The 24272-nt window shown below is 43.4% G+C and overlaps 1 protein-coding gene across 2 annotated transcripts; it reads left to right on the top strand.

Moving 5' to 3' along the window:
- The first annotated feature begins 3270 nt into the window (after positions 1 to 3270).
- THAP1 (THAP domain containing 1) lies at positions 3271 to 9484 on the top strand. Of its 2 annotated transcripts, XM_012476091.3 has the most exons (3): positions 3282 to 3609; positions 6819 to 7014; positions 7877 to 9484. In XM_012476091.3, exons 1-3 carry the CDS (start codon positions 3539 to 3541, stop codon positions 8249 to 8251), a joined length of 642 nt encoding a protein of 213 aa, XP_012331514.1. In that variant the 5' UTR covers positions 3282 to 3538; the 3' UTR covers positions 8252 to 9484. The 2 variants fall into 2 exon arrangements, with proteins under 2 accessions (XP_021531538.1, XP_012331514.1); XM_021675863.2 differs by lacking the exon at positions 6819 to 7014 and having other exon boundaries at positions 3271 to 3609; positions 7877 to 8056.
- Positions 9485 to 24272: the final 14788 nt, after the last annotated feature.

Genomic DNA, 24272 nt, shown 5'->3' with positions numbered 1-24272 from the left:
GACTGTAAGTTGAAGCCAATGCTCATTTACCATTTCAGAAATCCTATTAGTCTTAAGAGTGTTGATCTACTCTGCCTGTGCTCAACAAATGGAATAATAAAGCCTGGATGACAGCACATCTATTTACAGCATGGTTCACTGAAAATTTTAAGTCCATTGTTATACCTACTGCTCAGAAAGAAAGATTGCTTTCAAAATAATACTGCTCATTGACAATGTACCTGGTCACCCAAGAGCTCAAGTGGAGATGTACAAGGAGATAAACGTTGTTTTCATGCCTATAACACAACATCATTCTGCAGTCCCATAAATCAAGGAGTATTGTGACTTTCAAGTTTTATTACCTAAGAAATACACTTTGTAAGCCTATAGCTGCCACAGAGGAATCACTATTCCTCTGATGTATCTGGGCAAAGTCAGTTGAAAACCTTCTGGAAAGGATTCGCCATTCTAGATGATCTGAAGAACATCAATAATTTCATGGGAGGACAAAATATCACCATTAACAGGAGTTTGGAAGAAGTTGATTCTAGCCCTCATGGATGACTTTGAGGGGTTCAAGACGTCAGTGGAAGAAGTCACTGCAGATGTGATAGAAACAGCAAGAGAACTGGAATTAAAAGTGGATTCTGAAGATATGACTGAGTTGCTGCAATTTCATTGCACAGATGAAACTTGAACAGATGAGGAGTTGCCTCTTATAGATGAGCAAAGAAAGTAGTTTCTGAAGATGGAATCTACTGGTAAAGATGCTGTGAACAGACAACAAGGGATTTGGAATATTTTCAATATTACATAAACCTAGTTGATAAAGCAGTGGCAGGGTTTGAGAGGATTAACTCCAATTCTGAAAGAAGTTCTACTGTGAGTAAAATGCTATTAAACAGCGTTACTTGCTACAGAGAAATCTTTAGTGAAAGGAAGAGTCAATCGATGCAGCAAACTTCAGTGTTGTCTTTTTTTTTTTTTTTGAGAAGGAGTTTCACTCTTGTTACCCAGGCTGGAGTGCAATGGCGCGATCTTGGCTCACTGCAACCTCCACCTCCTGGGTTCAAGCAATTCTCCTGCCTCAGCCTCCCGAGTAGCTGGGATTACAGGCACGTGCCACCATGCCCAGCTAATTTTTTGTATTTTTAGTAGAGACGGGGTTTCACCATGTTGACCAGGATGGTCTCGATCTCTTGACCTCGTGATCCACCCGCCTCGGCTTCCCAAAGCGCTGGGCATTTGATTCAGTTCAAGGAGCAGGTGTTTAGGAGTTAGAGGATAGAACCCTGGGGAAACACCAACATTTAAGGCAGCAGGAAAGGTAGAGAATAAGGGCCAAGGAATTACTCAAAAGTATGCTCTCCAGGTTTGCCTGGCTCAGATCCATGTAAAGAAAAGGAGCCGGGAATTAAGTAAAACTGTTACAAGAAAGGGATCCCAATCCAGACCCCAAGAGAGGGTTTTTGGATTTTGTGCAAGAAAGCATTCAGGGCGAGTCCACAGTGCAAAGCAAAAGCAAGTTTGTTAAGAACATAAAGTGGTGAAAGTACAGCTACTCCATAGAGAGAACAGGGTGTTCCCAAAAGTAAAAGATATAACACTTGTTTATATACAGTATAAAAAAAGATCATGGGAGATGTGCTCTGCTACAAGGGTTTGTGACAAATGATTAATTACTATATTATGTAAGAATCAATATCATCTTTATTTATGAGATAGAGTCTCACTCTGTCACCCAGGCTGGAGTGCAGTGGCACAAACAAGGCTCACTGCAACCTCCGCAGGATCAAGTGATTCTCCTGCCTTAGCCTCCAGAGTAGCTGGTATTTGAGGCATGTGCCACCACACCCGGCTAACTGTTGTATTTTTAGAAGAGAAGGGTTTCACCGTGTTGGCCAGGCTGGTTTCGAACTCCTGACCTCAGGTGATCCGCCCACCTCCACCTTTCAAAGTGCTGGGATTACAGGCCTGAGCTACTGCGCCCTGTCCAATATTATCTTTAAAGCAAAATTAGGAATGCTTCTGTTCTCAAAATATCAGGATATCCGGACACTTGGAAGTCTGGGTCTGTTTAGTAAATATTATCAATCCGTTGCCTTAACTGTAAACATCTAGAGGCTACGAATACCTAACCTTCCGGGAATGCGGCCCAGCAAGTCTCAGCCTCATCTTCCCAGCCCTCACTCAACACAGAGTCGCTCTAGTTTAGAACCCCTCTGACACAGTCTCTCTCAGATGTTAAAAGTTGCTGCAGCAGCTTGCGATTTGCAACACAGCGCATGGAAATCACAGCAATGGACATCCCTTCATAACAGCTTCTGGAGAGGGCCTGGTGGTTCACTTCTGTAATCCCAGGCCACTGGGAGGCCGGATCCCTTGGGCTTGAGTTCTAGACCGGCCTAGGCAACGTGGGGAGGCACCGTCTCTATTTTTTTAATTATATATACATAGATAGATAGATACATATACAGACATACATACATATTATAAGGCTTCTGCGTTTGGCAACTGAGATGATTTTGTGAGTGTGTCTTTTTTCATTCCTAAAAACCTGCCACGTTGGCTCTCACAGAGCCTTGTGATACCTGAAGAGACAGGCAATGGGATAAAGATCAGCATTCTGGGAAAAGGTTCCACAATTTTATTAATCATACACCATCTGTGCCCGCCCTTTTTTTTTTGAGGCGGAGTTTCGCTCTTGATACCCAGGCTGGAGTGCAATGGCGCGATCTCGGCTCACCGCAACCTCCGCCTCCTGGGTTCAGGCAATTCTCCTGCCTCAGCCTCCTGAGTAGCTGGGATTACAGGCACGCGCCACCATGCCCAGCTAATTTTTTGTATTTTTGGTAGAGACGGGGTTTCACCATGTTGACCAGGATGGTCTCGATCTCTTGACCTCGTGATCCACCCGCCTCGGCCTCCCAAAGTGCTGGGATCACAGGCGTGAGCCACCGCGCCCGGCCTGCCCTTTTAAAGAAATGGGAGGAATCAGACAACGACCTCGGCTTTACACCTGTTCTCCAAAAGGCCCCAGTTGTTTCCTACTCTAAGCCGCCCCAGGAAAGCTCCAGATCAATTAATCCACCGGAACAGCCCGGGGTTTGAGGTGGCCCCTGGAATCCGGCCTCCCGCCGCGCCTCCTCCTCCAAGCAGTTCCTTCCTTCCGGCCGGAAGCTCCGGGCTCCGCCCACTTCCGCAACTCCGAAGCCACCGCCGGAAACACCTGGCCTCAGCCAATAGTCAGCTTCCCAGGAAAGGTTACCTCTGACCTCGGAGTAATCAGAGACAGTAGGACGCACCCCTCGCGATAGGTGAGGTTGAAGCTGCCTCCGCCATCTTGGAGATGGGAGACGGGCGATGGCTGTGGTCCTTCTGCTAATGCAAACAACAAAACGGGCACACTAGTCACCCCCGAGGGAGGCCACCATCCCTGTAACTGTTGGCCAAAGCTACAAAAGAAACGAGGGTGTCCAACCGAGCGCGGCGACACTGAAAGCAGCTTCCCCTGCCTTCTGCGGCGGCAGAAGTGAAGTGCCTGAGGACCGGAAGGATGGTGCAGTCCTGCTCCGCCTACGGCTGCAAGAACCGCTACGACAAGGACAAGCCCGTTTCTTTCCACAAGTGAGGACCCTGCGCGCCTCGTGGGGCCGGTCCCAGCCGGGGTGGGGGCGCGCGGCCGGCGGGGCCGGGGGCGGAGCCAGGCGCGTGTCCGCGCGAGGGGCGGGCGGGGTCTGGGACCGGCCGCGCCGGGCGTTTCCCACCGCGTCTCGTGGGGAACCGCCGCCCGGCTGCGCGTGCTCGGCGCGCGTCGCCGTGGCGGCCGTTTCTTGCGCTCCTGAAGCAGGCCCTGGGTGCAGGCTTCGCTCGCGGCCTCGGTTGACGAGTACGGAGCCCGCGGGCGATGCCTCGGGTGGCACGGATTTTGCCACCGCCAGGGTCACAGACCAGCCAGGTGTAATAACGTCTTAGGGGCGAATTTGAAATAGAAACAAAGGCGTTTAAACGAAATCACTACCTTTTTCGCCATTACGGTGGATGGGAAGCCGGCATCGTAGTAATTAAGGGTTGATTTTTTGCCTGGGAAATCAGGGAGAATTTTTGCCTCCAGTCTCTAGGAACTAAGCTTTAAGGACCCTAAGTTCTGGAGAAAGCTTCAGGTACTGCCAAGATAAATCGTTATCTTTTCAGCACACAGTAATGATTGGACAGTTACAACATGGATCGTAATCAAATGGCTCACACTGACCTTTATTTATTGTGGCATTACGTGTGCATAGAGGAAGCCCTTGCGGAGGAAACTCCCCACAATTTCAGAGCTGTTTGATAGCTAAGAGTGCTAGGATCAAAAATATTCTCCTGAAAATGGGAAAAACGTGCAAAGTTGAAATTACTTACTGTCAAACGCTTATAAAATGTGACATAATATTTTCATTCAGCTGAATTTTAATTACATTTATGTTAAGTTTTCTTTGCAAGAATTCCTCACGACTATACGCGGATGATAGCTAAGAAATAGATCCAGGGGTAAACTATACAAATTAGCCATAGGTAATTAGCTAATTATCTTTTATAATTAGGTAAATAATTACTAAAGCAAAATGTTAAATAGTCTTTAAATTTATTTATTTATTTATTTTGGCGTGGGGCCATCTAAGTTTACTAGGGGAGTTTCCATGCATTTTTAAAATGATATCATGTGAGATGGACCCTATAGAAACAGTGTGTAGAACATAGAGAGGTCTCCAGAGTAATGATGTTACCCCCTTGAAGGGGATAGAACACGTTCAGGATGTCCCAGTATTATCTTTTGATTTAATTGGAATTTCTGTAAACATGGTCTTTCAAAATGTAGGAATAGGTCAGGTGATGGTGACAGGATTACATGCACAGCTCCCCGGCCCACATTTCTGATGGCATGGCAGAAGGAATCTAAAATGGAAAATGTTTCATCGGCACTGGAAACTAGTTAAGGATGGTATTCACAAGTCAGAAGTAACTGTGTTTTTGGCCAGGCGCGGTGGTTCACGCCTGTAATCCCAGCACTTTGGGAGGCCAAGGTGGGCGGATCACCTGAGATCAGGAGTTCGAGACCTGCCTGGCCAACGTGGCAAAACCCTGTCTCTACTAAAAATACAAAAATTAGCTGGGAGTGGTGGCGCACGCCTGTAATCCCAGCTACTCGGGAGACTGAGGCAGGGGAAACCCTTGAACCCAGGATACGGAGGTTGCAGTGAGCTGAGATCTCGCGCTGCACTCCAGCTGGGGTGACAGAGGGAGACTGTCTCAAAAAACAAAAACAAACAAACAAAAAACTGTGTTTCTGCTAGATGTTAAACAGATGTGAATTTAATCAAAAGAAGGGCTAACCTGCACCTTATCCCTTATCTAAAAGAGCAGGTGTTGGGAGTAGATGGGAAAGATCTTAACAGAATCTCACAAACAGCTGTAAATTTATTGTCCTTGAGATAGGAGGCCCTTCGTACTGAATTTTACCAGCGAATGCTACCATAGTTTATACCTATAGAGGCCATTTCCAGCTGAGATATTTTAGCAGGAACACTTCTCCCAGCTTCTGCATAGTGGCAGTAGAGAGAGCTATGTTGTACAAAGAAAAGGGACTCGCATAAAGATCTCTTAATAGCAGAGTCAGGCTCTAGCATGCCGAACATGGAAGAGAAACTGGAACGTAAATTCAAAATGTCCTTCCCTCGGTTTTTTTTATCCTAATCCCCCCAGTTTACCAGATCCTTTACTTGGAAGAGTTATAAATGTAAACTCTCACTATCCTCCTTTACCTGAGACTGATGGACATCCCAGTTGATTAGAAAATACTTTTCTCTCCTTATCATTACCTGCCTTTAATATAATTCAAATTTAACCTATTCGTATTTGTCAGACTGATACTAAGAGAACTAGAATAGAAGCCTCTTTTTCCCAGTACATAGATACAAATGTGCAATCTTTGTCTTTCTGTGCAGCACACAGAAAATTACTGGTAAAAAATAAGAAGACAGATTTTTTTTTTTTCTTTTTGAGACAGGGTATGGCTCTGTCACCCAAGCTGGAGTGCTGTGGAACAATCTTGGCTCACTACAGCCTTGACCTCCCTGACTCGAGTGATCCTCCCACCCCAGCCTCCTGAGTACCTGGCCACATACCACCATGCCCAGCTAATTTTTGTATTTTTTTTGTAGAGACAGGGTTTTGCCATGTTGCCCAGGCTAGTCGCAAACTCTTGAACTCAAGCAATCCCTCGGACCTTGGCTTCCTAAAGTGCTGGGATTACAGGCATGAGCCAGAGGCACATTTATTCTATAGTATGTATTTGAGTCTTTTGGTGAACTCAGTATAAAAAAGTTAAACATTAATAAATGACATAGGCTGGGCATGGTGGCTCACACCTGTAATCCTAGCACTTTTGGGAGGCTGAGGTGGGTGGATCACGAGGTCAGGAGTTCAAGACCAGCCTGACCAAGATGGTGAAACCCTGTCTCTACTAAAAATACAAAAATTAGCTGGGCGTGGTGGAGGGCACCTGTAATCCCAGCTACTCGGGAGGCTGAGGCAGAGAATTGCTTGAACCCAGGAGGCGGAGGTTGCAGTGAGTCGAGATTGTACTGCACTTCAGCCTGGGCAACAGAGCAAGACTCCATCTCAAAATAAATAAATAAGTGAGGTAAATAGATAACTAAAGCTAATCTTGAATCCAGTATAATACCATTGTAACATCTCTAATGCCAATATAAGATCTTTCCTAAACTGGAAGGTTTGGGTGCCTTTATTTATTTTAAAAAATCAGGTCAGATAATTGAATTATGCCTTCTTCTTAGGTTTCCTCTTACCCGACCCAGTCTTTGTAAAGAATGGGAGGCAGCTGTCAGAAGAAAAAACTTTAAACCCACCAAGTACAGCAGTATTTGTTCAGAGCACTTCACTCCAGACTGCTTTAAGAGGGAGTGCAACAACAAGCTGCTGAAGGAGAACGCCGTGCCCACCATATTTCTTTGTACTGAGCCACGTGACAAGGTAATACGCGCTTTAAATACTGGGTTGCTTTCTGTTTGTAAAATTAATGTGTTCATTGATTAAAATTTTGAAAATTCAGTTAGTGTTAAGAGAATAAATGTACCTGGAACCTTGCAGTTAACAGTGATACACTTCTGAAAAACCCAAAATGTAGTTTATTAAAGATAAATATCCTCACACTAAGAAACTCAGTCCAGCTTTGTAACTTATTTAAAAATCACTCTGTACCAGCAGTTATATGTTGATAAGTTATGGGTTTTCTTTATCGGTGACAGTTCAGTTTCAAAGCATTTTTTCTCCTCAGTGCGTAGTATTTAGTTAGATTTAATTATTCATTTTATTTCTTTCTTGCATGGTCCTTCTATTTCTGGTAAAAAAGTTTATTCAAACTGAAACGTCTTATTTTGGAATGTTTCTATACCACTGATTCACACACAAAAAATCTAGCATTTCTTAAATTCCACAGCTTCTTTTCTTTTCTTTCTTTATTTATATTATTATTATTTTTTTTTATGACAGAGTCTCTCTCTGTCGCCCAGGCTGGAGTGCAGTGGCACGGTCTTGGCTCACTGCAGCCTCCACCTCCCGGATTCAAGTGATTCTCCTGCCTCAGCCTCCTGAGTAGCTGTGATTACAGGCACCTACCACCATGCCCGGCTAATTTTCATATTTTTAGTAGAGACGGGGTTTCGCTATGTTGGCCAGGCTGGTCTCAAACTCCTGACCTCAGGTGATCTGCCCGCCACTTCCTCCCAAAGTGCTAGAATTACATGTGTGAGCCACCATGTCCAGTCAGTCCACAGATTTTTTAAAAACTTATCTTTAGTAATAAATTCAAACATACTCTGTATTTTTGTTTTAGAAAGATGATCTTCTGGAGCCACAAGAACAGCTTCCCCCACCTCCTTTACCACCTCCTGTTTCCCAGGTTGATGCTGCTATTGGATTACTAATGCCACCTCTTCAGACCCCTGTTAATCTCTCAGTTTTCTGTGACCACAACTATACTGTGGAGGATACAATGCACCAGCGGAAAAGGATTCATCAGCTAGAACAGCAAGTTGAAAAACTCAGAAAAAAGCTCAAGACCGCGCAGCAGCGATGTAGAAGGCAAGAACGGCAGCTGGAAAAATTAAAGGAGGTTGTTCACTTCCAGAAAGAGAAAGACGACGTATCAGAAAGAGGTTATGTGATTCTACCAAATGACTACTTTGAAATAGTCGAAGTACCAGCATAATCAAATGAAATGTGTGTTGATTTCTAATGGGGCAATACCACATATCCTCTTCTGGCCTGTAGAGGAGTTTCATTTAAAAAAATAACACTTGTTACTTATATAAAAACAGTTCAGAATATTTTTTTAAAAAGAATTTGATATATACTGTAAAATTAAAAATTTTTGTTTGTAGTTTCAGGTTTTTTACATTTTAACAAAATATTTTAAAAGTTATAAGCTAACCTCAGACCTCTAAGTTGGTTTCAAGATTGGAGATTTTTGGGTTGTTTTAGTATTTATAGAAATAATGTAAAAATAAAAAGTAAAGAGAATGAGAACAGTGCAGTAAAGGGGTGATTTAAGTTTAAAACTTAATACTGTTTTATTGAGAGAACCAGTTATATTTTAAATCAGAAGTATGGGTCAGATCATGGGACATAACTTCTCAGAATATATGTATATGTACATATTCTCATATGTAAAGTCACAAGGTTCATTTATCTTTCTGAATCAGTTATCAGGGATAAACTGGCACGTCAGTAGTTAAAAAGAAAAAAAAATTTGATTGTCTACACAGCAGAAAAGAGTCATTCCATTATCAGAGTGGATTTTTTTTTTTAAATGGGCTCCTAGTTTTTCTCCTACTGTCTAGCATTATAAAATTAGAAGTGTATTTTCAGTGGAAGAAACATTCTTCAATAAATAAAGTAAGGCATTGTTATCAGTGAAGTAATAGAACTGAGGCCTGATCTATGATATGCTTTTCTCTGGGATATTCAGTTCCCCAACTATCGTTACAGATCTGCTTCAAGTCTCTGACAAACGTGTTGTGTTAGGTAGAGTTTGATTTGTATCATATGTTAATCTTGCACTTGACTGATTTGGGGCAAGGCTTCACATAAAAAAATTATTTCTTCACGTTTAACGCAAGTTAGAAATTATATCCCATTGACTTAAATGAGTGATTTATATTCAAAAGCAACCTACTATGTAGTGTTTATTTTACTGAATGTTGAGATTTAAACACTGAGGTTTCTGTTCAAACTGTGAGTTGTGTTCTGACTTTGTGAGAAATTTTACATATATTTGAAATGAAAATATGTTCCGAGTAAACAAATATTGCTATAGGATTTATCTATTTAGATTTAGAGTTACTGTTCCAATGATAATTATTACTTCTATATTTCAAAGTACACTAAGATAGTTGAAGAGTAATAGACCCTTTAAGACAGTATTAAAGGTGTGAAACAATGACGTTCAAAGTGTCATTTGTAGAACTGGTTTTCATTGTAATTCACTGCCATGCTGCCAGTGGATAGCACTGGGGATTCGTGGAGATTTGATGTTTTAAGAACCATTATCTCAAATATAGAAATAATGATTAGAAAATTACTTGAAGTTACATAGTCTGATGACATCATTTAGAACTGATGCTAATCAATCGGAATGCTTTTACGGGTTATTCATGGGACTCATAACTGTTTTTAGAAGATGCAAAGTATTCAAGAAGTTTGGTTTTATATGTCATCTTTCTAGCAATTCCTGGAAAGTGTTCAGGAATATTTAGGTTTATTCCTTAAATATCTTGAAAAGTATATACCTTCAACCTAAATACTCTTCTACATAAAAGACAAATACTGTGTGTGTGTCCCAGAACGAGGAATCCAGGTTAGATACAAAAATGGAAATCATAATTACTTAGCATCTTAGCATTATTATTTAACCTCAAGCTGCTTTCTTTTCACAACAGACAAATCCCCATTTGGAGAGAACTGAGCAAGCAGCATGTATAACAACTGCTTTCATTTAAATAATTTATAGTAGTTAAACAGAAGTTTGAGGTGCAGGTGCTTATTTCTGATTGTCTGTTGTATTGTTTATAACATTGCCAAGAAAACGTAAAAATGGGTTCTATTCAGGCATGGTGAAACAGTCTGACACACATACAGGCATAAGGTCTCAATCTTTTAATGCTTCCTTATAATGCAAATATAAAGGTCACTTGAAATGCTGCTTGGCTTGAATTATCACATTCCAATTGAAGTTTTAAGTTTTTAAAAAATAATTTAAATGTTTACTAATTGTATACCAGTTATGTGTACTAAAAATAATTCTGTTGTTGCAGTAAGAACATAGCAAAACTGTACTTGGAAATCCAAGTACATGAGGGGATTTTTTTTCTTTCAGCTGTAATTTATATGATCTCTTTCTTAGAAGTATAATAATAATGGTGATGGCAAATGAAAGTTTCATATGCTAGGGGCTTTTTAGCTTGCATTAATATTCCGTGATCATCTTTTAGTACTAAAAAAGTATACATGTGTTGCCAGGCGTGGTGGCTCATGCCTGTAATCCCAGCACTTTGGGAGGCAGAGGTGGGCCGATCACCTGAGGTCAGGAGTTTGAGACCAGCCTGGCCAATACAGTGAAACCCCATCTCTACTAAAAATACAAAAATTAGCCAGGCGTGGTAGTGAATACCTGTAGTCCCAGCTTCTCAGGAGGCTGAGGCAGGAGAATTGCTTGAACCTGGGAGGCAGAGGTTGCAGTGAGCCAAGATGGTAACACTGCACCCAGAATGGGTGACAAAGTACATATATATATATATATATATATACACACACACATGTGTACACATACCCAACACAGCTTTTATAAAGTTGGGAGTAAGCAATATAATATATTTTAAAATCCATTTGTGTTCCAGAATTTTAAAAAGATAGTCCTCTCTGTGGCTGTGCTGATATGATACAGGATGCTGACGATCTAAGGGAAGGCTGTTTAATGCTTTACCAGTATACTTACAGCTAAGTCATTTGATAGTTCTCACCAATAAAAAGACAACCACACAGAAAGTAATTAATGCATACACACTGGATGAGATAACTCATTTTTGCTGTCATTTTATCCTGAGAGATCTAGACAACTGCTTCTGATTAGAAGAGTTTCATGATACTTCTCCATGGGTCAAGATTTGTAAGTAAGCTCTTCGCTCATTTATTAATCTCCTAGAAATACATGGCCTGTGAGTTTCCAGATAAACGGTATTCTTCATGTATACCTCATGGTCCCAATAATGGGTGGATCTATGACTCTTTTGCGTGAAGGACTCACAGAGAGAGGCTAATGAACGTACCCAAGGTCTCACAGCTAGCAAATGGTATAGATGGGATTTGAATGTGGGCTCCAAATGTCAAATTTCCTCATTTTTTTTTTTTTTTTTTTTTTTTGAGACGGTGTCTCTGTCACCAGGCTGGAGTGCAGTGGTGCAATCTTGGCTCATCGCAACCTCTGCCTCCCAGGTTCAAGCGATTTTCCTGCCTCAGCCTCCCAGGTAGCTCGTACTTAAGGCGCACGTCACCACGCCCAGCTAATTTTTTTTTTTGAGACAGAGTTTTGCTCTTGGTTCCCAGGCTGGAGTGCAATGGTGCCATCTCAGCTCACCGCAACCTCTGCCTCCTGGGTTTAAGCAATTCTCCTGCCTCAGCCTCCAGTAGCTGGGATTACAGGCACGCGCCATCATGCCCAGCTAATTTTGTATTTTTAGTAGAGACGGGGTTTCTCCACATTGCTCAGGCTTGTCTCAAACTCCCAACCTCAGATGATCCACCCGCCTTGGCCTCCCAAAGTGCTGGGATTACAGGCATGAGTCACCGCACCTGGCCAATTTTTTTGTCTTTTTAGTAGAGACAGGGTTTCAGTGTGTTGGCCAGGATGGTCTTGATCCCCTGACCTCATGATCTGCCCGCCTCAGCCTCCCAAAGTTCTAGGATTACACCCAGCCTCTTGATTCTTACAAATGCCATCGGCTGCCCACTGCCTCTTATTTTTTTGCAAAAAAAAGTATAACATAATCTCTTATACTTTACAGCATTTCTTCATTAGAAACCTAGATGTTGCTGAAATGTTGATATTACACAAAGCACGTAAGTGACCATTCAGAACAGCATGAGATTAGAGGCCGTAGTGAGTGGTTTGGACAAGTCGAATGGCCTGCTGTTTTATGCCTTCTTGCCTTTGATGGGCTCTCCAGCTGCAGGGCAATGCCTCTGACTTTGTGGTCTCCCAGTGGACCTGACTATCCCCTCCTCTGTGCTCCCCTGAACTCTGTGGAGACTTTTGTCAGACTACCTGTAGTATGTTACTGAACTCATTTATTTATCAAGTTTCTCTACAAAACCTGATACTTGAATATAAGGTCAAGTCTTATTCACCTTAGTTCCCTACCAGAGTGCACAGCACACAATAGGCATTCCACAGTTAACACTGTTCAGAAAAGGTATCCAACACATGGAAATAAGGCAAAGGGCGACGACACGTCCCTTCCATGCCATGCCAGAGCGCATCTAACGGGCCCCTTCAAAGACTGTTAAGTTCTCTAAGAAATTGTACCTTTTGTTTAATTCGCTATTTACTTTTGAGATCCAGGACTAAGAGTCTTTGAAGTTGCATGCTAACTGGCAGAGTTTTGTGAGTATGGATGCATACGATTTCTGTTCAGTAAAAGAGGTAACTGCAAAGGTTGCAGTTTTATCACAGGCAGGATATTAACCTGTTTTGTCTAATGTAGCCACTGTATTCCAACATGCCTTTCAAACACTCTGAACCAGCTTTATCATCCTGCTGGTTCCCTCATGAACAAGTTAAAAAATATTTGATATATGCTCACTTTATATTCATGTGAAAATCATGCTTTAATTAAAAAAAAATTAACTCAGGCAGCGTAGCAAGTCCCCATCTCTATGAAAAATAAAAATTAGCCAAACATGGTGGTGCATGCCTATAGTCACAGCTACTTGGGAGGCTGAGGTGGGAGGACTGCTTGAGCCTAGGAGTTTGAGGCTGCAGTGAGCTATGATGATGCCACTTCACTCCAGCCTGGGCAACAGAGACCCTCTCTCTAAAATAAATAAATAAATAATAAAAAATATACAATTTGACAGGCTTTTTTTTTTTTGACAGTTTTGGAGGCCCCACCAGAATGTTCACGTGGATTTTATCTGTCAGAATCAATTAAACTGTGGTGCCCAAGAAATGAACGTCATGGATTGTTTCAGCTCTGGGCACATCTTTCTTTAGCTCCAGAATGAATCACAAGTGGAAATAGAACTTGTCCTTCATTGAGTCTCTGATTTTTCCTCTCTTTTTTTTTTCTCTCGGATTCGATGTTTTTTACTTTGTTTATAGTTCTTGGTGAAGTCTGTTAGTCCTTTAATGATTTGGGATCTGATCCTTTCCATAGCTGGGTCCAGGGACTGGTTTATCGTGGACCACTGTGTGTTAGCCTTTGTGAGTAGCAAGAGAACATTCTATGTTTATATAACTATACTTTGGACATGGCAACGTATTCCTCATTGGTGACAGCAATATCTGACAATCTGTTTGATGTTCTGACCATTCGGTAATCTGTTGAGATGCTGGTATCTATTCTTTGTTGGGTAAGAGATAACAGAGAATCTGTTTTTGTTTATTTGTTCACCTATTTGTGACTCTAAATTAATTATGAAGATACCTTGTCATTTGGACTGATGAGTTTTTGTTTCTTTACTTTTTTCTTTCTTTCTTTTTTTTTTGGAGACAGGATCTGGCTCTGTCACAGGAGCTGGAGTGCAGTGTTGTGATCCCCTCTCACTGCAGCCTCTGCTTCCTAGGCTCAAGTGATCCTGTCATCTCAGCCTCCCAAGTAGCTGGGACTATAGACACGCCACCACACGGGGCTACTTTTTTTTTTTTTTTTTAACTTTTGTAGAGACAGGGTCTTGCTATGTTGCCCAGGCTGTTTTCAAACTCTTGACCTCAGGTGATCCACCTGCCTCAGCCTCCCAAAGTGCTGGAATTCCAGGCGTGAGTAAGCATCCCCGGCCCCTCTTTGTTTACTTCTGATCCATGACTGATGCTGTAAAATTGAAGCTGTGAGCACTCTGGGTGTTTGCTATAATTGAGAAAAGTCCTTACTTTATGTGTGTGTGACATAACTTCTGTAAGGGTTCTTGGGTTCTTGCCGAGTTTAAAATGAAGAAACTGAGGCCAGCACAAGAAGATCCAATGCGAATTTATTCCGCTCCCAGAGGAGGTTCTGCGGTCCGACAGGATGGGCCGGAGAAGTCGCAGGAACGCCGCTCAGCCGTGGGGTGTTATAGGGAGTGGAGGCGTGTGATTGGTTGTGGGAGAGCAGGACGTGGACGTACGAGCTGCTACTGACAGGTAGGCGGGATTTCCGGTGAGCGCGCAGCCCAAGGGGAGTGGGGCCCGGACGGGACAAAATGCTCTCGGAAAGGTCCTGGCGGGGCCGCCTTTAAATTTTGGCGGGGTTCTTTAAGGGAGAGCTAGGTGCTGTGTGAGGGGGGGTGGACATGTCTGAGCTCCAGGCGAGGGGACCGGCCTTACAATTTCCTGCCTCTGAAACGTGTTCAGAAATTAGATGGTGGTCTCTTAAAATTGCAGTTCTGGCTGGGCGTGGTGGCTCATGCCTGTAACCCCAGCACTTTGGGAGGCCATGGCAGGTGGGTCACTAGCGGTTAGGAGTTGAGACCAGCCTGGCCAACATGGCAAAATCTTGTCTCTACTAGAAACACAAAAGTTTTCCGGGTGTGGTGGCACACGCCTGTCATCCCAGCTACTTGGAAGGCTGAGGCAGAAGACTCACTTGAACCCAGGAGGTGGAGGTTGCAGTGTTCTGAGATTGTCCCACTGCATTCCAGCCTGGGTGACAAAGTGAGACTGTCTCAAAAAAAAAAAAAGTCATTTTAAAACAATGCACTTAAAATGCTTTAAGAATATGAAATACCTAATGAATGAATCTAACCACAAACATTCAAGGTCCCTACAGAGAAACTTATAAACCTTTATTCACGATGACCTAAATAAATTATATGTGAGTATAGAAAGCGTCAAGAGCAAAACTGCTCAAGTGGATTTCTATGGCCCATGCAGACTGCGTCCACCAGGGTCATGAAATCATAGAGATAGCATTACGGACCCACCTGAACTGCAAAAACCCAAAAATCAGACAATAGCAATGGAGATGAGGATGTGGAGCTGTGGGAACTTTTATGCACCGATGGTCAGAGAAGAAACTGCTACAAGTGTTTTGGAGCACAACTTAGAAATGACAAGAAAGACTTCGAGATGTGTTTATGACAAAGCAATTGCATTAGTTCCGTCTACCTAAGAAATCCAACACTTACACAAGGACACATATTGTGGAATGTTCAGAGAAGCAGTGTTGATATTAGTAAAAAATTAGAAGCTATCTAAATGCCCATCAAAACAAGTATGGCTGGGCATGGTGGCTCATGCCTGTAATCTCAGCAGGGAGGCCAAGGAGAGAGGAGTCCTTGAGCCTGGGAGTTTGCGACCAGCCTGGGAAACATAGTGAGACCCCCATCTCTACCAAAATTAAAAAAAAAAAAAAAAAATAGCCAGGTGTGGTGGTGCAAGTCCCAACCACTTGGGAGGCTGAGGTGGGAGAGCTCTTGACACTGGGAGGTCGAGGCTTCAGTGAGCTATGGCATGCCACTGCACTTTCAGCCTAGGCCGCACAACCAGACCCTTCTCAGAGAAAAAAAAAAAAAAAATGAGTATGAACAAATAAACGATGGCAGCTCCATAAAGAGAATTCTAGATAGCAGTGAAAATGACTATACTGATAAATAATGACTCTCATAAACATACTGTTGGTTTTGAAAGTAACCTACAGAAGATTTCATACAATTATATCATTTATATACATTTTATACAAAACAATACCAGTGTTGCTTAGGGATTACACACATATGGAGAACAATTATAAACAAATGTATTGGGATGATAATTCTAAGTACTGGATACTTCTGAGTAGGAGGGAGGTGCAATTAGGGAGGGTATTCAGGAGATTCCAAACTTCATTGATAATATTTTATGTCTTGGCCAGGCAAGAGGTGGCTCACACTTGTAATCCCAGCACTTTGGGAAGCCAAGGTGGGCGGTTCGCTTGAGGTCAGGTGTTTGAGACCGGCCTGGCTAACATGGCGAACCCTCATCTCTACCAAAAATACAAAAATTAGCCGGACATGGTGGCATGAGCCTATAGTTCCAGCTACTCAGGAAGCTGAGGCAAGAGAATCGCTTGAACCTGGGAGGTGGAGGTTGTAGTGATCCGAGATTGGTGAAACCCACCTCTAGCCTCCTGGGCAACAGAGTGGGACTCCATCTCAAAAACAAAACAAAACAAACAAAAAAACACCACAAATGTCAATGAGCACACCACCCAGCTTAGGAAATAATTTTCTCTGTCACCAAGGCTGGAGTGCAGTGGCGCGATCTCAGCACACTGCAGCCTCCGCCTCCCAAGAGTTCAAACGATTCTCCTGCCTCAGCCTCCCAAGTAGCTTAAATTACAGACATGCATCACCAGGCTAATTTCTAAATATTATTTTAACAACTTCTAATATAACACATCTTATTCAGAATTTTTAAATTGCATTCGACAGCCAGTAGGGGGCAGGGGAAGCTTGGTATTTGCTGTGTTTGACAAATAACCCTTTTTTCCCCAATCGCATAAACCTAAGACCTTCTTTAAAGTCACTGATCACATGTCACTTTCCAAAATAAAATGAATTGGCTAAAACCATTGCTTTCCTTGTTCATGCATATTTGCGTTTGGTATTTAGTGTTCCTAATAGTAACACTGCGATCTTTTGAAACGTTATGAACTTTCCATTGGGGCAACTCTGGCTTTTATTCCCCTGATGCCCCTACTGCAGTGCTTCTGTGAGACAGGTTGCCACCACAGGTTCCGACAACAGGATTACCTGCAGCCATCTCACCCCTGAGTTCCCTCCCACCTCGCTCTCCTTAGATGCAGACGGCACATTGCTGGAATCTGCTTTCACACTCACTGCCAAGAATGTTCTTCTTTTCTTTCTGGGTGGGGAGGGATGGGGGTGACAGATACCACAAAAATTAAACATTTATCTTACTTCGGTATGTAGAGCAACTAAGCAATACAGACTAGCTCAGCAAAATGATCTGTCTGCATGTTTTCCTAAATAAAACAGCAACTTAAGACATCTACGGCCGGGCGAAGTGGCTCACGCCTGTAATCCCAGCCTGAGGCGGGTGGATCACGAGATCAGGAGTTCAAGACCAGATTGGCCAAAATGATGAAACTCCATCTCTACTAAAAAATATGAAAATCAGCTGGGCATGGTAGCTCAAGCCTGTAATCCCAGCTACTTGGGAGGCTAAGGTAGGAGAAGTGCTTGAACTGGGACCCGGGAGACGGAGGTTGCAGTGAGCTGACATCACATCACTGCACTCCAGCCTGGGCTACAGAGCAAGACTCAAAAAAAAAAAAAAAAAAGACATCTTCTGTTTTCCACTTACAGCAGAATTAGAAAATTATTGCAGGCTGGGCGCAGTGGCTCATGCCTGTAATCCCAGCATTTTGGGAGGCTTAGGCGGGTGGATCATTTGAGGTCAGCAGCTTGAGACCAGCCTGGCCAACATGGCAAAACCCCATCTCTGCTAAAATAGAAAAATTAGCCAGGGATGGTGGCACATGCCTGTAATCCCAGCTGCTCAGAGGCTGAGGTACGACAATCGCTTGAACCCGGGAGGCAGAGGCTGCAGTGAGCCGAGACGGCGCCACTGCACTCCAGCCTGGGCCACAGAGCAAAACTCTGTCTCAAAAGAAAGAAAGAAAGAAAGAAAAGTAAATTATTGCTGGTCATGGTCTGAATCTGGCCAGTGGGTGTATGTTGTGCAGCTACTGCCATTTGAAGTGTTTTTTTGATTGACCAAAATTAAAATTCAGGAGAGATCACATAGAATTAAGATTTTAGGTCTTTCTTAAAAAACCAGATATTCTGGCAGCACCCTTCCATGCGGCCCAGTGAGCAGAGATGGAGCCGGGCTGGCCCTGCCTCTGGAAGGGGAGTGTACGGCCATCTGGCCCAGGCCTTGCACTCCTGGCTGGCCGCTGTTTTACCCCAACAAAGACTCTCTCCTTACCCAAACTCTGGCCAGGCTCCTCTGAGCCCTTTCTCCACTGGACCTAAACGTTGGCCTAGCAAGAGTTGAGGAAAACACTGACCCAGTTTCCAGAAGCTCAAAGCCACTTCTCTAGGATGACCCCAGAGGAAAAGTGCCTGCCTGAGAAAACTCAAGCTGCCAAAAGAATGATGGTCTCTCAACGTCCGTGGGGCACAAGGGCCTAATTTGGGTTAAGGCCAGGCCCTCCTTCCTGCTTTTCATAACTTCGCTTCCCTCAGTCTAATGTACCCCTGCTCACTCACTTCAGCTCTCCCTCATTCTCTCTTTAAAACTCCCAGTCGACTGAACACGGTGGCTCATGCTTGTAATCCCAGCATTTTGGGAGCCTGAGGTGGGTGCATCATAAGGTCAAGAGACCGAGATCATCCTGGCCAACATGGTGAAACCCACCTCTACTAAAAATACAAAAAAAATTAGCTGTGTGTGGTGGCAGGTGCCTGAAGTCCCAGCTACTCAGGAGGCTGATGCAGGAGATTCACTTGAACCCGGGAGGCGGAGGTTGCAGTGAGCCGAGATCACGCCATTGCACTCCAGCCTGGTGACAGAGCAGGACTCTGTCTCAAAACAAAACAAAACAAAACAAAACAAAACAAAACAAAACCCTCCCAATCACCTCCGTACAAATCGAGGTTGAGCTCAACCCATGCTAGACTCTGTCAGGGGTTCAGTCTCGTCCTGCCGGTTGCTGCACAGAAAGCAAATGACTAAGTCGACCCAGTACTGCCAGGGAAGGAGGTTTAATCCAGTGCTGCAGCCAAGGAAGCAGAGGCTCAGTCTCAAATCCATCTCCCTCACCCACTAAAACTAGGGGTTTCCATAGCAGGGAAGGAATGTAGCAATGTGTAAGAAAACAGGAACTCGGGAGGGACAAGGAAGCAGTCACGATTGTAAGGTTTGTTCTCACCGAGTTTAAAAGGGAAGAAACTGAGGCCAGCACAAGAAGATCTAATGCAAAGGATTTATTCAGGCTCCCAGGTGAGGTTCTGCGGTCCGACAGGAGGGGCTGGAGAAGTTGCGTGGACTCCTCTCAGACGTGGGGTTTTATAGGGAGTGGAGGCGTTTGATTGGTTGTGCCCAAGGTAAGTGGGACCCGGATGGGACAAAATGGGATCGGGTAGGTCCTGGCGGAGCTTTTTTTCTGTGCTCCTGGTGTCGGGGGTGTGTCCAAGCTCCCGGTGAGGGAAGGGGGGGTGGTGTGCATGAGCTCCCAGTGAGGCAACCGGCCTTACAACAATGAATGAGGGGTTGGGCATCTTATTGTCAGGATGTGGTGATCTGGTGAGTTTCAGTTCCCTGATAACTTTTTCTGAACAGCCTGAAAGTCCATTCCTGAAGAAGGAACTCAGATAAAACAAACCTAAGCTTCAAGCTTTAGGACCAGAAGGGTCAATTTCTAGGTCCATCCAAAAAAACTATATATGGGTTTATTGGGTGGGTTTCATCTTCCCTGTGTGTGTTCTCTATTCCCCAAGTAGCAGCCCTATCCTCATTAAAATCTGTCCTGGCCACTTTAACTGGTGTCTGCCTTTGTTCATCCTTGGCAGTCCATGCCTGGAGCAACAGGCTTAAACTGCAGCTTGCTTTTAAAATAGTGACTATTCCCCCCCATTCCCCATGCACTTCTTTCACACACCTTGAGGGCTACAGACAGCCCCTGGGGGAGCTGGGACTCTAGGTGTGCAATTGTCCTTCTTCCTTCCTTCCTTCTGTTCTCAACAACACAAGCAACTCAAGGATATGAGATTAGTATTTTCAACCATCTGCAGTTTTTTTTTTTGGCCAGACACATGCCTGGAATCCCAGCACCAGCACTTTGGGAGGCCAAGCAGGGAGGATTACTTGAGCTCACAAGCTTGAGACCAGCTGGGGCAAAATTACCTAGGCTTAGTGGCATGCATCTGCAGTCCCAGCTACTCGGGAGGCTGAGGCAGGAGGATCCCTTAAGCCTAGGAGACTGTGGCTGCAGTGAGCTATGATCACCCCACTGCATTCCATCCTGGACAATGGAGCAAGACTGTCTCAAATAAATAAATAAAAACAAAAAATTTTAAATTAAAATAAAACCTTAACTATAATATTGATTTTTTAACATAGCCAGAGAGAAGAATGCAATGTAGTTTTCTTCTTTCCTAAGATCTATCCCCCATGAGCTTCAAAATACTGTTTTCTTCTGTGAAGCTTTGAGTAAATTCCTCACGGGGAATGTCATAAATTCCTTACATTTGCTGGAAAAGGGTATTGTATATAGAAATCTATTATTTTTTCACATAGGTATAATACCTAAAAACTGTGATATTATAGAAAGGTAAATTTTTGTCATTAATATATAGGATATTTACAGAAAAGGTATAAAGTATTTGTATTATTTTGCATAATTTCAAAGTAACCCATTGTCCATTTTTCTTTAAAAAGCAATCCATAAGTTTATACAAATCTTCATTTTTCAAAAATTTACGGCTCAGGAGCTTTGGATGTTGAAAGTGGCCCGTGACTGAATTTCTGCATTAGCAACAAGCTCACCTAACAGTTTTAGATAAATACTACTAGGTTCTTTTTCAGTTATCCATCCAAATCTATGCCAAAAATGCATTTATAAACACACTTAAATGTCGATAAGACTTTTTTTTTTTTTTTAAAGAGACATGGTCTTGCTCTGTCATCTTGCTATGAGTGCAGTGGTGCAATCATAGCTCACTATAGCCTCGACCTCCTGGATCAAGCAATCCTCCTGCCTCAGCCACCTGAGGATCTGGGACTTTAAGAGTGCAACACCATACCCTGCTAAGTTTCTTATTTTTAGTAGAGGTAGGGTCTTGCTAGATAATTTTTAATATAGATGGGAGCCTCATTGCCCAGGCTCATCTTGAATTCCTAGGATCAAGCAATCCTCCTGCCTCAGCCTCCTGAAGTTCTGGGTGTGAATCACCACACCTGGCTGAATTTTTTCTTAAACACAAGGTTTTTGTAGCAGATAATTTAGAATTATCTGTATGAGAAAACATACCCTTCTGTGTTTCTTGCTTGTTTACTTTTTTTCTTTTTGATATGGAGTCCTGCTCTGTCACCCAGGCTGAAGTACAGTGGTGTGATCTTGGCTCGCTGCAACCTCCGCCTCCCAGATTCAAGTAATTCTCCTGCCTCAGCCTCCTAAGTAGCTGGGATTACAAATGTGTGTCACCACACCCAGCTAAATTTTGTATTTTTAGTAGAGATGAGGTTTCACCATGTTGGTCAGACTGGTCCTGAACTCCTGACCTCAGGTGATCTGCCTGCCTCGGCCCCACACGGTGCTGGGATTACAGGCGTGAGCCACTGCACCCAGCCTCTTGCTCGCTTACTTTTATTTATTTTTTTTTTTGAGACGGAGTTTCGCTCTTGTTACCCAGGCTGGAGTGCAATGGCGCGATCTCGGCTCACTGCAACCTCTGCCTCCTGGGTTCAGGCAATTCTCCTGCCTCAGCCTCCTGAGTAGCTGGGATTACAGGCACGCGCCACCATGCCCAGCTAATGTTTTGTATCTTTAGTAGAGATGGGGTTTCACCATGTTGACCAGGATGGTCTCGATCTCTTGACCTCGTGATCCACCCACCTCAGCTTCCCAAAGTGCTGGGATTACAGGCGTGAGCCACCGTGCCCGGCTACTTTTTAAGTAACCAATATGACCATGTCTTTTATTCTGTTTAATAAATCCACTTTCTCTTTAATGTCTCATATTCAGCCCCAGTTTTAGATGAGCCTAGATGTGCTGCTGTTCTTCTTCCTGCCATCCTTTTGTTCTCAATAACACAAGCAACTCAAGGGTACGGGATCAGTATTTTCAACCATCTGCAGTTTTGTTGTCTTTTTTTTGGGGGGGGTGGGTTACGATCAATTTTAATCTCAGTTCCAAACTTCACTTGAATAAATTTGTTAGAATTTGTTAGATGCTGTCTTAATGCCTTGTAGAGCAGAACTGGGGTTTCCAAATGAGTGTCTCTGATGTATGTGTAAGCCAAGTCAACATAACAGCCCACACGTTCTTGTCCAGTCCAATTTGGCCATTGCTATACAAATATGACCTTAAGACTAGGAGCCTTGAAGTAATTTGATTTAGTGTTTAGCTTTCAAGCTACCATAATCCTGTCCTTTAGCTCCTTGACATTTAAAATGCCATTTCCCACGGCAAGTCACTGATACTGGTTAGTGATTCTGGCAGAGTAACCAAGTTTTCAAGTTTTTCTTCCCCCTCCCACCCATCCCACGATTCCAGGTCTTGTATGAATTATTCAACCTTCTTTCTCATCTTGCCTTTACCACCTCACCGTTTTATCCATAAATATGGCCTCGTGCATTGTATTTATGTAATAGATCATTCCCTCAGTCAATTGCTAAAGACATGAAGAATTTACAAAATAAGACCATGGCCTTCAAAGGGTTATATTCTGATTTGAGGACTGGTTTGGAGTGTGAATTTCCAAGCCCTGATTAAGGTTCTTGAAAGTGACCGCTGTGGTTGATCTGAAACATCCATTCCACCCCAGAGGATTAGGCTCTAACTCAGGGTAGCAGCCCTGCTCTCTGGCCTGGTGGGTCAGTTTTAGAATCCAGGGCATGACTTAGTTCTGATAGTGGAGATGAAGGGGGAAGTCTGCCGAGGGAGTCTCTGGGAAAGTTCTCTCTCCTAGGAGAGAGTCACAAGAGAAGAACTTCTTGTTAAATCTGGCGGATTGGAAAAATGCTTCTCATCCAACAGAAGTTCCATTAAAATTCTATAAAAGGAATTGGAAAAAGTGTAAGTTCACAAGGGCAAAGATGATGGGAGAAATGGACAACATTTTGGAAGCGAGAAGAGAGGACTGATGATTGACTCAATGAATCCAAGAAGATAGAAACCTCAGCCAACCGTGGAGAAAGTGCTGAAGGAAGTCAGGTGGTGTTGGGCATCCCAGAAAGGCCCCCGAGAACTGGGGCACCAAGTACTTATGAAATGGGTGTGCATGAGGGGATAAAAACAGAACTTTTCTGAATGTTTGTCCAACAAACACTAGACCCCAGATCTCCCTTCTTCCTCCAAGCAAATAGAGTTCATTCTCTCAAGATACTAAGCCAGAAGGACTCAGGACAGCTGAGGATGGGGGTAGAAAGAGGGTACTATGGTGAAAACAGGGAGGTAAAGTGAAATGTTTCATATGTTGAATAAGATCCTTTCCCAAGGCAAAATGAGTGAGGCACTTGTAGGTGCAAAATTTAAATGAGCACCAAAAACTCAGTAATCTAGAGAAATAACACTCATGCACATCAATCCACATCTTTTTTATTTTCTTTGTTCATGGTTTCCTTCTTTTTTTTTTTTTCCGGAGACAGAGTCTCACTCTGTCGCCCAGGCTGGAGTGCAGTGGCATGATCTCAGCTCACTGCAGCCTCCGTCTCCCAGGTTCAAGCGATTCTCCTGCCTCAGCCTCCTGAGTAGTTGAGATTACAGGCTAATAATGTTTGTATTTTTAGTAGAGATGGGGTTTCACCATGTTACCCAGGCTGCTCTCAAACTCCTCATCTCAAGTGATCCACCCGCCTTGGCTTCCTAAAGTGCTGGGATTACAGATATGAGCCACCATGCCCTGCTAATTTTTTCTAATTTTTAGGTTTTGCCATGTTGGCCAGGCTGGTCTCAAACCCCTGACCATAAGTGATCTGCCTGCCTGGGCCTCTCAGAGTGCTGGGATTATGGGCAGGAGCTACTGCACTCAATCTCGTGTTTTTTTTCTTTCATCTCTGATCTTCCTTATGTGATCGTTTTCCTCCTTTTGAAGTTACTATAGTGAGGGCCACTTTGTGAACCCTTACATTTTATTATCTCTTTGAGAAAAATGTCTTCATTTCATCCTGTTTTTGAAAGATGGTTCTTCTGGGCCAGGTGTGGTGACTCATCTGTAATCCCCGCACTTTAGGAGGCCAAGGTGCGATGATCACTTGAGCTCAGGAGTCCAAGACCAACCTGGGCAACATGGCAAGACAGCACCTCTACTAA

Source organism: Aotus nancymaae, unplaced genomic scaffold (assembly GCF_030222135.1).
Source record: "Aotus nancymaae isolate 86718 unplaced genomic scaffold, 86718_ANA_hifiasm-v0.15.2.pri h1tg000097l, whole genome shotgun sequence".
NCBI lineage: Eukaryota > Metazoa > Chordata > Mammalia > Primates > Aotidae > Aotus > Aotus nancymaae.
This window is presented reverse-complemented; position numbering and strand designations above follow the sequence as displayed.